Raw genomic sequence first — 19,436 nt, 5'->3', positions numbered from 1 at the left:
TTAAAAGAGTAATTTCTTTTAGAGTTTAGTTGTATTCTGCGAACACTTTATCTTTTTGAAACAATATCACTTTACTATATGTAAAAATCCTTCTGATATCTAGGTCACAGTGTCCTGGTCAGTAAATTGATATTTAGGTCTAAAAACAAGTGATATTTAGGTCACAGTAACTTTTATAAACAGTCAGTAAATTGATATTTAGGACACAGTGTCCTTGTCAGTAAATTGATATTTAGGTCACAAACAAGTAATATTTAGGTCACAAACAAGTGATATTTAGGTCACAGTAACTTTTATAAACAGTCAGTAAATTGATATTTAGGACACAATAGAGACAATGTTATCCATTTGTAAAATAAATTACAGAATGCTGCTGACTAATAAACAATTTAAAACAACTATTAAGATTCACTCTTCTCAAAGATGCAGAAAGTTAATGAACTCAGCAGACAACAAGAAAGAGGATCACTCATTGGATGATTGTAAGATTCAGCAGACAACTAGAAAGAGGATCACTCATTGGATGATTGTAAGATTCAGCAGACAACTAGAAAGAGGATCACTCATTGGATGATTGTAAGATTCAGCAGACAACTAGAAAGAGGATCACTCATTGGATGATTATAAGATGCAGCAGACAACTAGAAAGAGGATCACTCATTGGATGATTGTAAGATTCAGCAGACAACTAGAAAGAGGATCACTCATTGGATGATTGTAAGATTCAGCAGACTATATGATAAGGTTCATTAGTTAAACAAAAGGTCACTATAGTCATTCAGCAGACTAACAATACTGGTACAATAGTTCGTAGTGGTTCGTACAACCTTCTTTCTATCTGCTCTTTCAAAGTTTGATTTGACCATCTCGTAATACTCTCCATCACTCAGGGTAAACGATTTCATGTATGGACATCTCAATCTGAAATATAAAAACTCTGAATTCTAATGCAATTTGGATGTAACATTTTTTTTTCATTGGCTAAAAGTTGCCGTCAAATCCACAGTTGACCAGGCGTAACTAAGGAGAGACCCGCCATTTTGAATTGTTGAATCAACATATGTTCGATTACTACTATATAATCGAAACCAAAACAACACCTACCTCGAATTTGGCATTTTAATGTAATTTTATCCGAATTTGAAGCATACAGGTAATGTAAAAACCTCCAGTTTGTAAGTTTTCATTTGTATCATATGACGTCATGTTTAGCCATGATGTCTTTGTGCCAAAATCATTCATGAAAATTCCCGGATTTTTTTCTATTTGTCAAATTTAGACGTTTTTTAAAGTTTTATCGTACTTTTTCTTTTTGTAATGCATTAGAATCAGAATAACAGTACTGTAGTTGAAGAGTTGCCACCGTCAATTTTGATTTGACGGTCGCAAATCTCCGTTTTACTGTCTCCGCTACGCGTCTCCAGTAAAACTGCATTTGCGACCGTCAAATCTACAATTGTTTCATTGGTGAATACAATGTAATAAGTTTTCATGGTTTGGTCTCTTACTTGGAAACTGTAAGCTATAGGTCAACTATATTTGATGTACAGAATGATTGTAATGTGTACATGTCTGTCTGGCAAGATTCATCTGACCTTGACTAATTCCATGGTTCATTGGTCAAAGTAAATTTTCCAGGTGTGGATTCTTTCTTGGATACTATGAGCTATAGGTCAACTATGCTGATGTATGGAATTATTACAAGGTGTACACTCTAAAAAAAATTACTTGGAATTACCAAAAAAAAGTAATTCAATTACTTGATTCAAGTAATTGAATTTGTCAAAATTATTGATCATTGTAAGTAATTATTGGTGATGTTAAGTAATTTCAAGTAAATACAAGTAATTTACTTTTTAAGTAATTCTAAGTAATCCAATTCAGTAAACAAAATAATCAACATAAGTAATTCTAAGTAATATTTTTAGTAATTTCAAGTATTTATTACAAGTAAATACTAGTAATATAACAAGTAATTGTAAGTAATTAACAGTAAAACGTCAAGTAATTCACAGTAATAATCCAAGCAATTTCAAGTAATCCTTAGTAATAATCTTAAGTAATACTCAGTAAAATAATAAGTAATTACAAGTAATTCTAAGTAATAATTTCAAGTAATCATTAGTAATAATTTCTAGTAATCCTAAGTAATAACTGTAAGTAATCCTAAGTAATAATTGTAAGTAGTCCTTAGTAATAATTTTAAGTAATTCATAGTAATAATTTTAAGTAATTCTTAATAAAAATCTTAGTTATTCAAAATAATAATTTAAGTAATTACAATTTAAAGTAATCTGCTTAAAGTACACGAGTTCAAGAAAACAAAATCTAATCAATGAAATATTTATTCAAGAACAATCTAAGAGTAAATAATCTCTGTACTGATTAATCCACACTCCCATATATTTGTATGTCATGTGTTACTATTTATAGGCACTAATTTATAATATATTTATAGATTGAAATAAAAATTCTACCCTGTTTTATTATAAATGCATATAATTTGAAATAGTAACATACCTTTTTAAAGAATAATCATATACTATATCCTTTGTTATAATCCATAATTTCTCTTGTTTGTTTTAAGTTATTATGGGCAACCTCCCCAGCAACTCTTTGTGTTATATTTTCATTTAATTGAATAAGTACACAAAGAGTAGCCAGAAACATGAAAACCCACAAAGTGTCCTTTTTGTAAGGTTCTCCTATCCTTTCATGTATGTAACTCGTGTAAGTATTTCAATAAACTCTGTAAACTTATGTTCAAATTCAAAACTGAATGAGCTCCATCCAATTTTCAAAAATAGCTTACCAAAGTCAAATGAAACCTTAATTCTGATTGGCCGATTTTTTTTTCAGTCTCAAATCAAAAACTGCTTATTAAAAATACAGGAAATATTATACAATTTTGTACATTTATAATAGTTATTTTTTAATTTTAGTAAAACTAAATCATGTTATTTGACATTATAAAATTATATTAAAAATAGATAATAATAATTTAAGGATATTTTGAAATGAAAATAGGTTAAGTAATGACTAGTAATTATAAGTAATACTAAGTAATTCCGATCCAATGTTTTAAGCATTTCGAAGTTTTATCTAAAAACAGGCTATTTTTTCAATTTGGAATTATTTTTAATTATGTAATTTGCATGATTTCTTGTGCTTAAAATTCCATGTTTATTCTGCATTATTATTTTTAAGCATTGCATAATACTTTCCATACAATGTATTTTGTATAGATAGTATTGTGCGCAGCACAGTACATTGTTCTATTGAAAATGTGTTATCTACTTTGAAATAGAAAGTGTTAAGTGCCACACTGAACATTAGAATACAGAATATACATGAAATTTATGAAAATTTTCAAGCACAGGAAATTATGTAAATTCCATATAATTAAAAATATTTCCAAGTTGGAATAATTGCCTCTTTAAAAAAAAATTGTTATCCAAAGTTATGCAATTTTCAGACTTAAACCCACATATTGTTGAAATTGTTAAATTATGGAGTCAAACTTCATAGAAAGCAATTATCATTATATATAATAGAAGTTGTAAAAGTTTTAAATATATAGAGTAAAATAATAAAGTAATCATTTTTAGTAATTTATCTAATCCTACCTAGTAATGAATAGTATTTTTTTTTTTCAAGTAATCAGAAGTAATTTTAGTAAATCATTTACTGCATTTAAGTAAAAATAAATTACTAAGTAATTTTTGAAATAGTTTTACTAAATTCAAGTAATCAATTTTTACTTAAAACTATTTGGATTACTTAAATCAAGTAAAAAAATAAATTAAGTAATTTCAAGTAATTCCTTCAGAATATTTAGTAAAACTAAGTAAAAGTAAGTAATTGTAAGTAATAGTTAGTAAATATGTAAGTAATAGAATTACTCAAAATGAGTAAAGAAAAATTACTAAGTAATTTTTTTTTAGTGTGTATACATGGCTGGGTTTATCTGACCTTGACTCCATTTATACTCAACAATGGACCATAGATATAGTTGAGTTTATGAAATATTTGTAAAACAATGTAGTAAAACTCTTGTTTTTACATTTATCCTTAGACTTTCAAAATACAATTAATTATGGTCGGTAAAGCAGGCAAGACCTTTCAGAGATTACACTCTTATATTAAATTACTTATAAAAATAAGATGTGGTATATTAAATTGCCAATGAGACAACTTTACACAAGAGAACAAATGACACAGAAATTTCCATATCTTGTCTAAAGTAACTAACTCCTTTCTGTATTTTCATGACCTACCGTATATGATCTATAAATTTACTGCTCTTATCGCTGAATCTGATTGTATCAGGATCCCACTGAATTTCACATCTCAACATTTTTGGGCAGTTTTGTGCAAATGCTTCAATAATCTGATCAATATGAACACGACTTTGGATCTTTAGAAACCATCCATTAGCTGTTCCAAGGACACAAATTCTAAAAGTAGAAAAACAGGAAATGATTAAAATCTGTATTGAATGTCACTATTTTCAAATGTATTCCCCCAGGTTTGACTAAGATAATTAAATAATTTATGGATTAAATCTTCAGTTACAATAAAAGTATCATTTATACAAATGTATCATCATCAACATTTTTTCTTCTTCAAAGACTCTGATCTTTTTTTCAATCATAACATAAAGATCATTACATGAGAATATAGATTGTTAAAGGAGTAAGTTCGGTATGGGCCATATTTGGCCCCAATTATAAAGTTCATAGTTATAAGACAATAAATGTTTTAAGTTTATTTAAAGACATATGTGAGAAAGTTAAACAGAACTATTTTTGTCAAAGTTTAATTCTAACACGTTGATTTTTACATCCAAAAAAGGTCAAGATAAGGGACTTTGGTAAAATTTGACAAAATCTGCTGGATTTCAACCAAATTAAGGACCAGGAAACATAAAGCGCAGGCGTCGACAAATCTAAGTTTTAAATGAGACATGTAAAATGTCTCCACAAACATTATTTTAAAAGATCTTTGTTGTCGACGTATGCGCTCTATGTTTCCTGTCCCATAATCTATCAAAATTTACACATTTTCATTGATTTTTTCGTAAAAACCAATATGAGTACAACTTGTGACGTCATAATGAAACGCAGAAATGTAAAATTTTCAACAAAATGGCTTATTTCCTACCTAGTCACTGTATTAGCTATAATTTAGTGTGATATTGGTCAATAAATCCGAATTTGAAATTTACGCTAAAAAAGGGGGCCATTTTAGGACCTTACCGAACATACTCCTTTGCCTGTACCAAGTCAGGAATATGACAGTTGTTATCCATTCGTTTGATGTGTTTGAGCTTTTGATTTTGCCATTTGCTTAAGGACATTCCGTTAAGAATTTTCCTAAGAGTTCGGTATTTTTGTTATTTTACTTTTTGCTTGTTGGGTAATTAACATGTGAATGATTTAATACTGTATAGCAGGTTATTTTCGCGGGTGTAAAATTTCGCGATTTTCATTGAAAAGGGTATATAAAATATTTTGGCGGTTATTATTTTGGTGGATTCAAAACTTTTATCAATACCTTTGCATGTAAACTTTTCAATTGGCGGAATTTATTTTGACGATTTTGTTCTATCTGCGAAAATAAGTGAAAATTTACACCTCGCGAAAAAAACCCACTAAATGGTAGTAAAAAAACAGGCAAAGACCACAACTAGAGTACTGTTATGATAAAAAAACAACAATCTTTTTTGATTCATCCTTCTTCTAATTATAAAATGAAGATCTATAAAATACTTGACTATAGATATTAGATTGTAAATTTGATTGTTTTCGATATTAATTTTTAATAACATGTAAATGAATAAAAATTGCAGTTTAAAGTGATTCTTGCAACATATGAGAATTTAATTATCTGTCAGCAATATTGTTATGACATTTAAAGTTTTACATAAAAAGTCTGATATTAACTATAAATCTTTTTTTAATTGGAATTTCTACAAAGTTCGCCTAAAACTGTTATCAATCTTTATTTATCTTTTTCCTTTTATTGGTACGTTTTGATAATCAATATTGTTGTCTGTCACTTATATGCAGATCTCATACATTATTAAATTGATCAATTGCATGTTATACATACAAAGCAATATATTACTTCTAAAAGATATTAAATTTGTAAACGAAAGGCTGAAAAAGTTACAAAAGGCTAATAAAGTGATTTTTGACACTTATGAGAAAAGAAGTGTTCTTTACTAATTTTTTCATTTGTTTTTATGTTATTAAATCAAGCTATTTACCCTTGGTCAAGGATATTGAAAAAATTATAACACCTTGACATTTATAGATATATTGAAAAAATTATAACACCTTGACATTTATAGATATATTAAAAAAATTATAAGACCTTGACATTTATAGATATATTGAAAAAATTATAAGACCTTGACATTTATAGATATAAAAGGAAGTGAAAGTTTAGCTGTAGGACAAACAACAAATCATTTTAACAGGAAACAAGAAAAGTTATCCAACATTTACCACACTTTTCACACATTCAGGATGTCAATTTTTGAAGTTATTGCCAGGATTTGTTTTAATTTTATTACTATTATCCTGACTTGATGCAATGATAAACCTTTACTAATGATTATTTTTTATAATTTTTTATAATTAAAATGGCAAATTCATGAAAATATCAGAAGAAGCTTAAATCAGGAAAGGAAAAATAAGGCAAAAAATAATTAGTTTTCACAATAAATATAAAAAATGATTACAGAAAAGTTCCTTTGGTTAGTGCTTGTTATTTGAATGATATTTATAGAAAATAGAGTTATCTGTGTCCATTAAAAGTCTTTAAAAAAAATCCTAAAACCAAATAAAGAGTAAATCAATTTTGTGGAAGGTATTTATGAAAAAATCCGATAATATCATGTTATTTCTGTAAAACAAACATCATGTTGAAACTAACATTCAACATTGTTATTTTTTATTATCAGAAAGTTAAAATTGTATAACTGAATCAATAACCAATTTCAGCCAATACACAAGTTTCTGTTTTCCAATAACAGAACATTAATTGATCAATTATGTTGCTACAAATAACTTAAGTGGTGAAAGTGTGTTCAATTCTCATCATATGACTGATTGTTTTGTACTATACTGATCAGACTTATATAACATACAAATCATGTCAATACATGAAAGCCATGATCGCAATTCTAAACAGGATTTTTGCATTTGGAATTGATAATATTTTTCACGCTCTCACACAAATCAATTATTTTTACTATGTCAATTAAGAGATAACTGTATTGTATTTGAAGCTGTAAGGACGTCCATCGGTAGTTTTACTGTCGCAAATTTAGTTTACCTGGCGACGCGGAGCGGAGACAGGTAAACGGGTATTTGCGACAGTAAAACTACCGATGGACGTCCGAAAAGCTTCAAATACAATACAGTTATCTCTATTCTAATGCAAAACAAGTTCATAATTAAATTGCAATCATAATTTCAGTGTAAAATCTTCATTAAAGAAAACTCCGCGAAAAGATGTTATCTTCTTTGGTCCCTACACTACGTGACGTCATAGGTATGCTTCCGCCGTCAAACATAAACACCGGGCTTTTTCTGGCTTCTGTGTCGCTTCAGAATGTAATAAAATTTGATAAAAAGAAGATTTTTAGGCGCAACAAGTGAGTTTTTTGTTTATTATTGTAGAAATAACATGTCAAAACATTCCGAAATTCAAAATGTCGGCTTCCTTAGTTACAGACAAGGAGATATAGAATTTTACACTTGCTGTAATCCAATCAAAACAACTGTTACAAAATAATTGCATTAGAATTTCATATGGCTGTTTATTTCTTTTTAAACTAGCCTGGCATATAAAGCCAATGAAGATGGACTGCGGTTGTCTACTAGTATCTTGCATTTGTTCATCTACCCTCTGAGTCTGTCAGTCTGTCTGTCATGAAATTTTGATCATTTAAAAAAAAAAAATTAACTGACCCCATGATAGTAATTGAAAAAGCCTAGCCTGAGACATCCTTAAAGGTGTCTACTGAAATAAATTGGGATTTTGACAGGGAAATATCTTGAGGATAATAATAAAAGCTTCAATATTAACTCAAGCTTTTTCAAACAAGCATTACTTCTCTCTTAGGAATAATTATATCATACACTAATCCTACAAGAATAAATAATAATTGTTTCTATGTTTTTCTTGCAGCTGGTCACATTGACAACTGAAATCTCCTGACTAGATTTATTTCTTACTCTCCCAATAAATCTTATATCCGTTCTATCCCCTCCAGAGTACTAAGTACCAAGTAATATTATTAGGGTTAATTTCTCAAGCTCATAAGCTTGGTAGATTACACTGCTAATGTTTTATGATGATAAATCAATAATCTAGCTTTAGAATAGGCCTGTAATATCACTTGCTAAATTATTGAATGGGTTGTGTTGGCTTTATTATTTCATTAGTACTTTCCTCAATAATAGCTTCATGAAAGTGTGGTCTAGTAAGCTAATAACATTTTATGACTGGTAATACTTTTATTCCATCAGGGCTTTTTAGTAAATATTTTCAATACTTCCTTTTAATATCCCACTAATCTTCCTTTATGGCAGACCAAAAGCTTTATTGCATTATTGAAATAGCAATTTTATTGCACTATTGCTAAAGCAGTTTTATTGCATTATTGATACAACAATGTATTCGTCTTTTGTAGATGAAACGCGCGTCTGGTGTATATACAAAATTTAGTCCTGGTATCTATGATGAGTTTATTTATACTTATCTCAAAACTTGTCAATGTATAACGCATAAAAGTCACTTTTTTTCATAGAATCAAACACTATTCCCTAGTAAAGGTTTTGCTTATGATTAAGGGAAAAAGGGAAAACATTGGGTATTCCAACTGATTCTGTGGCTTGTAATTGGCTACCATATAATTTGATTTTCACATTAATGTCCTTGCTTTAAAAAACATAAGTACACCAGAAATAGATTGACATGATAAACTTATGTGACCCAGTGACCATTCTGGACTGTTTGGCTACCTAAACTTCTGTAAACACCTGCTTTTAACTGTCCTTTAATCTATTAGTATCTCTTATCAGGTGTGATCAACTATATTACCTTCTCTGTTCATATCTTAACATTGAAAGAAAAATTACATAAGACACAGCATATGTGTCCATCAATTTTCCTACAACTGGTCATGAGTTTAGTTCCTAAAAAAAAAAACTCAGGGAAAATGTAGCATAATGTCCTGCCAACTGTCACTATTTGCAGGGGATTTCCCCCATTGAGACTCCCAAATGGAAATTTTGAAAGAGCAATTTAATGTACACAATTTTAAACAAAATAATGAATTTTACAATGGCTTTAGGCTTATGAGAGTATAAAGAAGCCAAACAAAACCAACAAATATATTAAAATGCAAACTTGAAGGTTTTGTAGAACTATGAGAGCCATCTTGCATGTAAAACCCCCATTTGCACTATGAAAAGTTGGCAGGTATGAACATTTTAGACAAAATTTTGATGAAAGAAATCATAAAAAATGTCCTTTAGAACAAAAACACAGGCACTTGTCTCTGAAAAAATTAATATTTAATGAAAACTAAGAGAAAAAAATGCTTTTTTATGAGAGAAATCTGTGTTAATGCTTATTGAAATAACAAACCACCCTAATTAATAATTAAGGTCCTCTTTCTTGGAACTTTTGTTTAATTTTTGTGTACATGTATCTTGAACTATCACATTTTAGGATATTGAAATAAATCTTGTTCAGATAAAACAGCTTTCTTCAGTCACTTTACCATTACATATTGTACTTTAGTTCTAAAGAAACAAAAGCTGGTTTGAACACCTGTTTTCTTACTTTAAAGGCACTTCTCGATATAAAAACAAGAAGTGCACTGAACAAACTATCCAGAAATTGATTCATGGTTTCTTTGTATTCTAACAATCAATTATAGATTATTTTTTTATGTTTTCATGTAATTAATTATTTATATAAAAGTACAGCAAAGTACTTGTGTATAGAAAATAAACATATGAGCTAGCATAATAGTGCATCTTTCCTAAAAAAAAAAAAAAGACTCTAGGGTATCATTTCTGATGAAATAACTACACTTTTAAAGTGTGAAGAAGTAATGCACTAGTGCATTTTATGTACCAGAAGTTCTTAAAATACTGAAAGTACGCTTATACCTAGCACTGATCGATCGCCTCTTGTTTATTATCAATTTCTGTATACACCTGCTTTGAATGTCATTATCTCTGATAAAGTGAGAAAACTAATCTGTCAGAAAATTGATCATGTCTGCAGTGACTATAAAAATAAGGAGATGTGGTACTATTACCGATGTGATAACTATCTACTAAAGTCCAAATGACATTTGGTCACTGCTTGGCCTTTAACAATGAGCAAAATCTGTACCGCCTAGTCAGTTATCAAAATCACATGACAAAATGTGAAAAAGTTTAAACAGGAAATCCAATGAATGCATATTACAAGGGGTGTTGTGAGTGCCAATGAGACAACTCTCCATCCAAGTCACAATTTGTAAAAGTAAACCATTATAGGTCAAAGTATAGTATCCAACGCAAAACCTTGGCTCACACCTAACAGCAGCTATAATGGGCCCCAAAAATTACACGTGTAGAACCATTTAAACAGGAATGGCCTGATTCAAGCTTTGGTTTTGAATTCAATTAACTTACTGTATATTCTTTAGCAATGGTATGACATTCAACCAAAAGTTCTCTGTTAGTTTTGGTTTTCCACTCAGCATCAATCCAGTTAGTTGTCCCCCATGTTTCTGGATGAGTTTGTAAATGGTGTTTTCTGACAAGGCATTTGTGTAGCTTATATCAATAGCCTTGAGCTGATTCAATTTTCCTCTTTGTACCAGTGCCTCTAATATCTGCAAAAGATTTTTTAACTCTTTTTCTGTTGATAATTCTTTCAATATAATTAGAATAGTGACTTTAAATTTTTATTCTAGACTGTTCACTGATCATGACAGCAATTTTGAAAGTGTTGATTGTGAAAAGGATCGGCATGACAAGATGTAGCTTCTATAAACATTTTGAAAAAAATCTGTCTGTTTCAGAGATACTTCCCCTGAAATATTCATTTTACAGTTTTAGCTGTTATCATGAAAACTATTGGAGTAAGGTTAAAAGTATAAATTGAAAAAATTATCAGCGTGACAAGATTGATCTACTCTGAAAGTTTCATTACAATTTTTGGAGCACTACTCCTTAAATTTAGATTTATACTGGGTTTTATAAGTTTACGCTACATAAAAATCTTTAGTAACTTGTTTAAACACAAAATTGCAAAAATGATCAGCAACATAAGAGCAACTATAAAATTGCGACAATTTTAATAGAGGCCATCTTTACCCTGATTGTGGAAATTATTCATCGGAATTAATAATATTTCTAACCAAATTGCTCTATAAAAAACACACATACAAAAACAGCAGACAGTGACTGACAGTGTCATTCTTTTATCATCATTTTTCAAAGAAATTTTAAAAACAATTTCATTAACTAACGCTTTGTACAGGATGAGAAAAAAGAATGGTTGTTTATTATTTAAAACAAAGTTTCTTAAGTTAAGAGTATCGAACTTGAAAGCACCAATGAGAATAACATTAACTAAAGTAAAGTTCCTTGAAAAGTATTGGTAATGAATGAGATCAAAAGAGAAACATATACAAAAGAAATCCCTATAATTGAATAAAAACCCATACAGTCATTATATTTCTAAGGAGAAATTAATTTGAGACTGTCAGAAATCCAGGATATAAAAGAAGCTCTCCTGCAATCAATAAACAGATTAATTACTATATATAGACTTTTTTCTCGATAACTACCAGTGGTCTCTATGATAATATCTTTATTCAGTACATTTTATTGTACGGTTACAGACAGGCTGATTATGTTACAAGACATCACATCACTCCATTCATATACATTTGACCTTAATCAAATAAATTGAAAGAAACCAAAAATTGATTAGCCATGATGAAGGTGCTATTGGTGATTTAGTTTTGCTGGACAAATATGTCTATAGAATAGCAACAAGGAGAGGCTAATTTTGAGTTTATATTGAAATTAAATTGTGAGTCACAGTGAACTAGCAAAATATTTCCTTGGCTTACAATTCTAATTTGGAGAAATTTATTTTGATCATCTCCACTTTATAAATGTAAGACCAGCAGTGGTGGATCCAGGTGAAAAAATGGGGGTCCTGGGGGGTTGGATCCCCCTTTTTTGGACGATCAATTCATTTTAATTGGGACTGAAAGTTGTAACCCATCCTTTTTTTTGGACGATCAATGCATTTGAATTGGAACTTATAGTTGGAACCCCCCCCCCCCATGCATTTGAATGGGAACTTATAGTTGGAACCCCCCCATTTAAAATGGATAGATAAGCCCCTGGGCCAGGTTTATATTACTTTATGCACATCCACAAATAGTGTTTTTTTTTTCTTATTTCTTCATATCTATGCTTATTGCAAGTTTTTTTTTTTTGGTGTCTTTTAAAAATTCAACAGCCCTTCCTCCTCTATCAACTAAATCAATATTGGAGATTTTCTTACATCAGAAATAGATTTACTTGTATGGGATAAAGTCAAGCAAGACAAGAGGCTGTCACAACGACAGCAAACCGGATTTATTAATATTTATTTGTGTCCTGGCAATATCACAAGAACCATTACTGATGAATGGTGAAAGTGAAAATCGTCAATATCAAATTTGACCTCCATTTTGTCATCAGTATCAACATATTAAAATTTGAAAAGCTTAGATTAAATGGTTCATGAGTAAATGCAACAACTTGAATGGAAACGCCATTTTACAATCTTTCAAGAACCATAACTCCTGAACGGTAAAAGTCAAAATCGTCATTATTGAACTTGACCTCTATTTTGCCATCAGTAACAACATATAAAAATTTCAAAAGCTTTGGTTGAATGGTTCATGAGAAAATGCACGGACACGACTGGAAACACCATTTTTCAATCTTTCAAGAACCATAACTCCTGAACGGTAAAAGTCAAAATCGTCTTTATTGAAGTTGACCTCTATTTTGTCATCAGTAACAACATATTAAAATTTGGGAAGCTTTGGTAGAACAGTTCATGCGTAAATTCACGGGCACGACTGGAAACTCCATTTTTCAATCTTTCAAGAACCATAACTCCTGAACGGTAAAAGTCAAAATCGTCATTATTAAACTTGACCTCCATTTTGTCATCAGTATTAAACAACATATTAAAATTTGGGAAGCTTTGGTAGAACAGTTCATGCGTAAATGCACGGACACGACTGGAAACTTCATTTTTCAATCTTTCAAGAACCATAACTCCTGAACGGTAAAAGTCAAAATCGCCATTATTGAACTTGACCTTCATTTAGTTGTCAGTAACAACATATTAAAATTTTAAAAGCTTTGGTTGAACGGTTCATGAGTTAATGCACGGACAACATTTGATTGCCGCCCGCCCGCCCGCCCGACTGCCCGCCCGGCCGCCCGCCGTACATCCCCAAATCAATAACCGACATTTTTGTCACAAAAATCCGGTTAAAAATAGGTTAAATTCAAAAATAATTTTCTACTAAAAGTACCAAACTTCTTTAAAGTTTTTTTTTTTTTTGTGAAAGTAGAAAAGTCCAGTAGTATGGTATGGGTCTTATAAATATATTATGGGTCTTATATTCTATATAAATCTTGTAAAAGTCATATATTGAATAAGAGAAATAACAATTTAAGTCAATATCAAACATGAACAGAAGGAGACGTGTGGATGTAAATGACATAAAAAAAAGACGCATATATAAAAGTAAGCATTCATTCAGAGTTCAACAATTGACAGGTGTTTATACTAAATCACCCCTTGTCTTAATAAAGTTGTAAATAGATTTTACCTATCAAAGATCTACCATTCCCCGAATGACCAATAAAAGAAACATTATGATATAATATGTATTGGTTTCTTCATTAATGTTAATATTGGGAATAAAATGACACAGAATGTGTCACAGGCATGTATAGTGGTTGATATTATTATAATTATCTAGTTTTAGGAAAGCTTGAATCACAACTGAATAATAAAAAAGATTAGTTCACTGTAAGTGTACTTGCCAATGAAGAAACTGTCATATGAAGAAAATTTTATTCATAAATCTAACATTAGGGTATACCAATTGTGTTCTTATGTGACATGGCTTATATTTTTTGTTTCATCGTTAACTTCTCGTTAAACCTGTGTGTCAAAATCTCTCAGATGCTAAACCTTTATAAGCTAAAAAGTTAATGTGATAAATTTTTGGTTTACCACAAGGCTCAATTCTTGGTCCTTTGTTATTTGTTTTGCACATTATTGATCTTCCATTAAATATAAAAAATATGTAGTACTGATTTGAATGCAGATGGTACAATTATGCATGTGTCAGGATAATCTCCAATGGATTCAGAAGTGTTCTGATGAAAAATGTGTTCATAAAAGATTTGAACCTAAACTCAACTGAGCAAGTCATGTTATTTACTTGTGTTATCTGTTTCATCTAGACTATATACTTATTACTTTTGAAATATATATTCAAGAATCATTTTCATCCTCCTACTGATTGATTGCTGTTGTATAGATGTAAAACTTACCCTATCAGTAAAGAATTCACAGTATCCAAGTCCCAGATAGGTAAAGCTTGGAATACGAAGCAAAATATTTTCTAAGCATTCCTTTGAAAGTTCTGTTGATGTCAAATCAAGTTCTGTCACAACAGATGATTCCCATGGTGCATTTTTCATATGCTCATCTTCAACCCCTACAAAAAATATTGGAACTTTGAAAATAACATCTATCAGTTACATGAAAGACACAAAGTACTGATCTAAGAGTACTCACAATTTCTAAAGTAAAAAGACAAATTCAACTGAAAAATAAACTATTTTCTCAGAATCAATGTCAATCAGAACACCTCCAATGGATTTAGTAAGGATGTCAGATGCATTATGAGAAAAGCATACTTTGTGAAATGTTAAAATAAAGTATCTACTGAATGAAGTTCATATTAAAGTAGGTATTCTTTCAGAAGTAAATTTTCCAGTAGAAAATGGCAAAATAAATCATTGCTTTTATGTTATGTTTGAAAAAAAATATATACGAATACACTATAATGTATAAAAAACATTAAAATTAATTCTACAAAGTTGTCATGAAATAGCTGATAGAAAAAGATATTGGGAAAATATTTTAGGTAACAGTATATAATTGTGTGTGGTTTTTTTTATATATATATAAACTCTTAGGAACAACAAAGAAAATATAATTTATTATGTGCTCTTAGGATGATTTCACAAAATAAAAATTATGAATTGAAATGAAAATTAAATTATATAATAGGACAATTTCCCCACAACTTAATTGCTCAAAAACCATTATCTGATGTCATGTGAAGAAAGGCAATATTAAGAAGTCGTTAAATGTCAGAGCTATAAACTTGGCTTAATTTGAGAGGCTTGCCATGGAAAGTACCAAAGTAAACATATAATCATGAAACATTAATAAATGTTATCGTTAAATAACATGTAAGTACTTAAAACTTAAAATAGTACTCCAGCAATATCTATCCTGGTTACCATCTGGTAATCAATCTATTTGTAATTAGTTGATTCTATTCTCATTGATGTACAACATACTTTTTAAAAATATGAATTTATTGTGAGAGATGTACAATACATGTATAACAAGTGTTTTTAGAATATAAAAAAGCTTAGATTTTATATTAGCTATGGTAGTTACTGTAGGTTCTTTTGATTGCTCTAACTATATGTTACTTCTAGCATTCACGAATACAGTATTATTTATTATTGTTTCCTTAATATTCTTTTTGATCTGATGTCCATGCTTGTATGGAAGAGTTGCATTGATTTCCTGAACTGATATCTATTTTACATTTTTAATGTACCTATGGTGATTTCATAAGTCAAGATTTAAAATAAGTCACAAACTGTGTCAGTGGTTGCTTTAATTTTTTGTCCTTTCAGGGCCTTTTATAGCCGACTATGCAGTATAGGCTTTGCTCATTGTTGAAGGCAATAAGGGGACCTATAGTTTTTAATTTCTGTGTCATTTGGTCTCTTGAGAAGAGTTGTCTCATTGACAATCATACCACTTATATTTAGTATTTTTGGTTTAAGTTTTAACTTTATATATTTTATTGCTAATTAAAATCTTCTAAATATGTACTCAGGAACATGATGTTTTGTCGTTTGTTGATGTGGTTCATAAGTGTTTCTCCTTTCTCGTTTTTTATATAGCTTAAACTATTGATTTACAACGTAATTTTTGGACCTTTTATAGCTTGCTGTTCGGTGTGAGCCAAGGCTCTGTATTAAGACCTTACTTTGACCTATAATGGACCTTTTATAGCTTGCTGTTCGGTGTGAGCCAAGGCTCTGTATTAAGACCTTACTTTGACCTATAATGGTTAACTTTTACAAATTGTGACTTGGATGGAGAGTTGTCTCATTGGCACTCATACCACATCTACTTATGTCTATCAGCTCAGTTGGCACATTAAAGATAATGCTATAACATTGGTATTCACTAACAAAGTGTCATATAAACCCACCTGTGTGTTGCAGCAGCAGAGATTTCAGCTTTTTACATCTTTGGAGAAGTGTTTTGAATGAAGCACCTTTGACCCTCAGACAGAAGTTCAAGGCCAATGTTTCTAGATGGATACAGTTGGAAGTCAGTAATTCAATGTGAGAGTCATCAATAAATGAAATACCATATAAATTAACAACTTTTAAATTTGGTGTGTGTGATTTGATCTTCCCAATATTAACAACTTCATAGATGTCCTCCTCAGCCTCAGTTGACATTTCGAAAGTGCCTACAATATTAAATTAAGAACATCAATATCATTTAAAATTTATTCTTATAGATTTAAGGTTAAAAAGATATAAAACTCAGCATGTTAATACGATTAAAATATGAAAATGTCAATTAAAACAACAAAAAATCTGATTGAAACTTTTTACAGTTAGACTTTATAGTTAATAAATCAAATTTTATGGTACACTAAAATAAAGACACGGTAGTTCTTGCACAGATTTTAAGTAAACTTTTTGTTTGACCACCTCATGCTTTGCATTTCAAAGTCACAAACCGAATCATTTATTGCCTTCACAATATGGTTATTTTTTTGTCATTTAGGAATTAGATGTTTCTGGCAGATTTTTAATAATCTCCTTCAATCTTTTTCATAATTTGTATAGAGTGTAGTATGAGTATGACATATAAAGTTGATACTGTGTATTGTCGTAGACTTTGTTTTTCCCTCTAGTTATTGTTTTGTATTGTTTTGTTGCTGACCATTGATTGTATACCACACATTACTTTGTATTTATTATTTCAATATTTTTTTTCCTTTTAAGCTTATCCCTTGAGAAGCTGTGACATTCAAATCAATATAAAAGAATATAAAAAATTAATCTTGTTATGTTCAGTTTATATATAAGCGATAAAATTCTGTGTTATATTAATTAATTTGTAAAGAATCGTTAAAACAAAAATAGTAATACTAAATTTAATTTTCCAGTCAAGTTATATATTGACAGGATGATTTTATTAACATCATTATCAAAGTTTAATGTATCAAAGTTTAGTTAACCATGCTTCAAATGTTCAAATATAAACATGCTAAAACTTTTTATCGACTCCAATATCCTATGAAAAGGAAGCTGTAGGTTTAATTATTGACGGTTTGTGTAAAAATTTATTGCATAATATCGTTACAAAGCTTTCAACAATTCACTTTCAATTTCTCAAGCCAGGGTGCACTTACTGCAGTTAGAAGCCTAATTGAGAGAAAATTAGCCAATGATGGTCTTTTTATTGATTATCTTTAAGTGAAAAACAATAAGATAGTGAAGGTTAGGCAAGAATGTTACCACTGGTTTCTATGGTTACTAACAACTTTAACATTATAATTTGATATGAAAGTGTAAAAATAATTACCTATAAGATGCAACACCTCTAGAGAAGATAGACAGCTGTATATTCTTCTCATAAAACCTTCTAAGAATATCACTTCAGATAGACAAATACACATGGTTCTCAAATTGCAAGGAAACGAATTCAAATCATTGAAATCATGTAGTTGCATAGCATTTGAAAAATCAAGTGTCATGTTTTTTAAAATCGGACACTTGTTCGAAAGCTCGTGTAGTACTGGAGCAGTAATAAGTTCACTCGGGAGTTCAATTGTTTGCATAGTGTTTCCAAATCTAATGCCAATCAACTGCATCAAAATTTCGATGTTGTTCACATGGAGGCCACCGTATTCTGGCCGTAGGGATACATTTTTCCATAACTGTGTGCTGTAAACAATCATTCGCCATTTTTTGCAGACTCTTGCTAGTTTTCCGTAATCTTGGTGTTTTATGTAAGAGAATACTTTCATTAACAGTTTCTCTGGAAGCTGATGAATCTTTAATGACTAAAAAAAAATAAATTAAATCACTATATAATCCATCCTTCATACATTTTTTGCTTGTCAGGATACATATTCTTTTTTGCACTGATAAAAGCAACCATCCATCAATCAAACATGTGTGTTTCTTTGATATTTATAGTACAAAACTATATATATAATTAATTGAGAGAAAAGGGATAGTTCAAACCAGAAACACTTTATGTTAAAAAACTTAATATATGTTCACAGTGCATGGATTTGTTAATATTTTATATAAAAAGTTGTGTTTAAAAAAAAAAGCATGTATAGGAATGTGCTGTCATGAGGCTTTAATAATTTAAGCTTAACATTCAGTTTTGGTCAAATAATCATTGTTTTGTGTGTGTGAAGATTTTAGGCCAGGTTGAATAAAGGAAAACTTTTATAACAAAAAAGGGCAATAATAATGTTATTTCAAAAATATTATTAGTTTCACATGTTCAAACTCATAAGTCGAAAACACATTGAAATTTTTTCTACTGGCAAAAAAACCTAAACACTTACCAAGAGACAAACAACAGTAAACAAAACACAATATAGAGATCTAAAGACATGAACCCCTAAGGCCAAATAAAAATATATGTGTGGTTCCAGTTACCGGGTACCCTACATATGTACCTACCCTACTTTTTAGTCTTAAAAATAGCCTACCCTAAAGATTTTTTTATCATTTTTCATTAAGCACTGTTAAAGTCAGAATGTTGCTCCCATAAACTCAAGGTAAATATAAGACATAAAAATAAAAAAAAATCCCTACCTCACCTACCCTAACTTTTTTTAGTTGTACAAGGAACCACACATACTATTTTATTTTGCCTAATTATCCAATGACTGACAACTAACTTTGATACTTGATGAGGTATATGTATGATACAACATTAAACTTGTTCTCAATATTTAACTT

General features: G+C 29.8%; 1 protein-coding gene across 5 annotated transcripts in view; it reads right to left on the bottom strand.

Moving 5' to 3' along the window:
• Window positions 1-247: 247 nt before the first annotated feature.
• LOC143072881 (uncharacterized) overlaps window positions 248-19,436 on the bottom strand; it is a 29,409-nt gene continuing 10,220 nt past the window's right edge. For 4 of the 5 annotated variants that reach the window (XM_076248015.1, XM_076248017.1, XM_076248016.1 and 1 more), the window contains exons 2-7: window positions 18,037-18,517; window positions 16,643-16,909; window positions 14,667-14,833; window positions 10,710-10,912; window positions 4,278-4,457; window positions 248-921 (exon numbers count right to left, since the gene is read on the bottom strand). In XM_076248015.1, coding sequence (XP_076104130.1) covers window positions 750-921; window positions 4,278-4,457; window positions 10,710-10,912; window positions 14,667-14,833; window positions 16,643-16,909; window positions 18,037-18,517 — 1,470 coding nt within the window. In that variant the 3' untranslated portion in view covers window positions 248-749. The remainder of the gene's footprint in view (window positions 922-4,277; window positions 4,458-10,709; window positions 10,913-14,666; window positions 14,834-16,642; window positions 16,910-18,036; window positions 18,518-19,436) is intronic. The other variant, XM_076248018.1, reaches the window with a different exon arrangement.

Source organism: Mytilus galloprovincialis, chromosome 4 (genome assembly GCF_965363235.1).
Source record: "Mytilus galloprovincialis chromosome 4, xbMytGall1.hap1.1, whole genome shotgun sequence".
NCBI lineage: Eukaryota > Metazoa > Mollusca > Bivalvia > Mytilida > Mytilidae > Mytilus > Mytilus galloprovincialis.
This window is presented reverse-complemented; position numbering and strand designations above follow the sequence as displayed.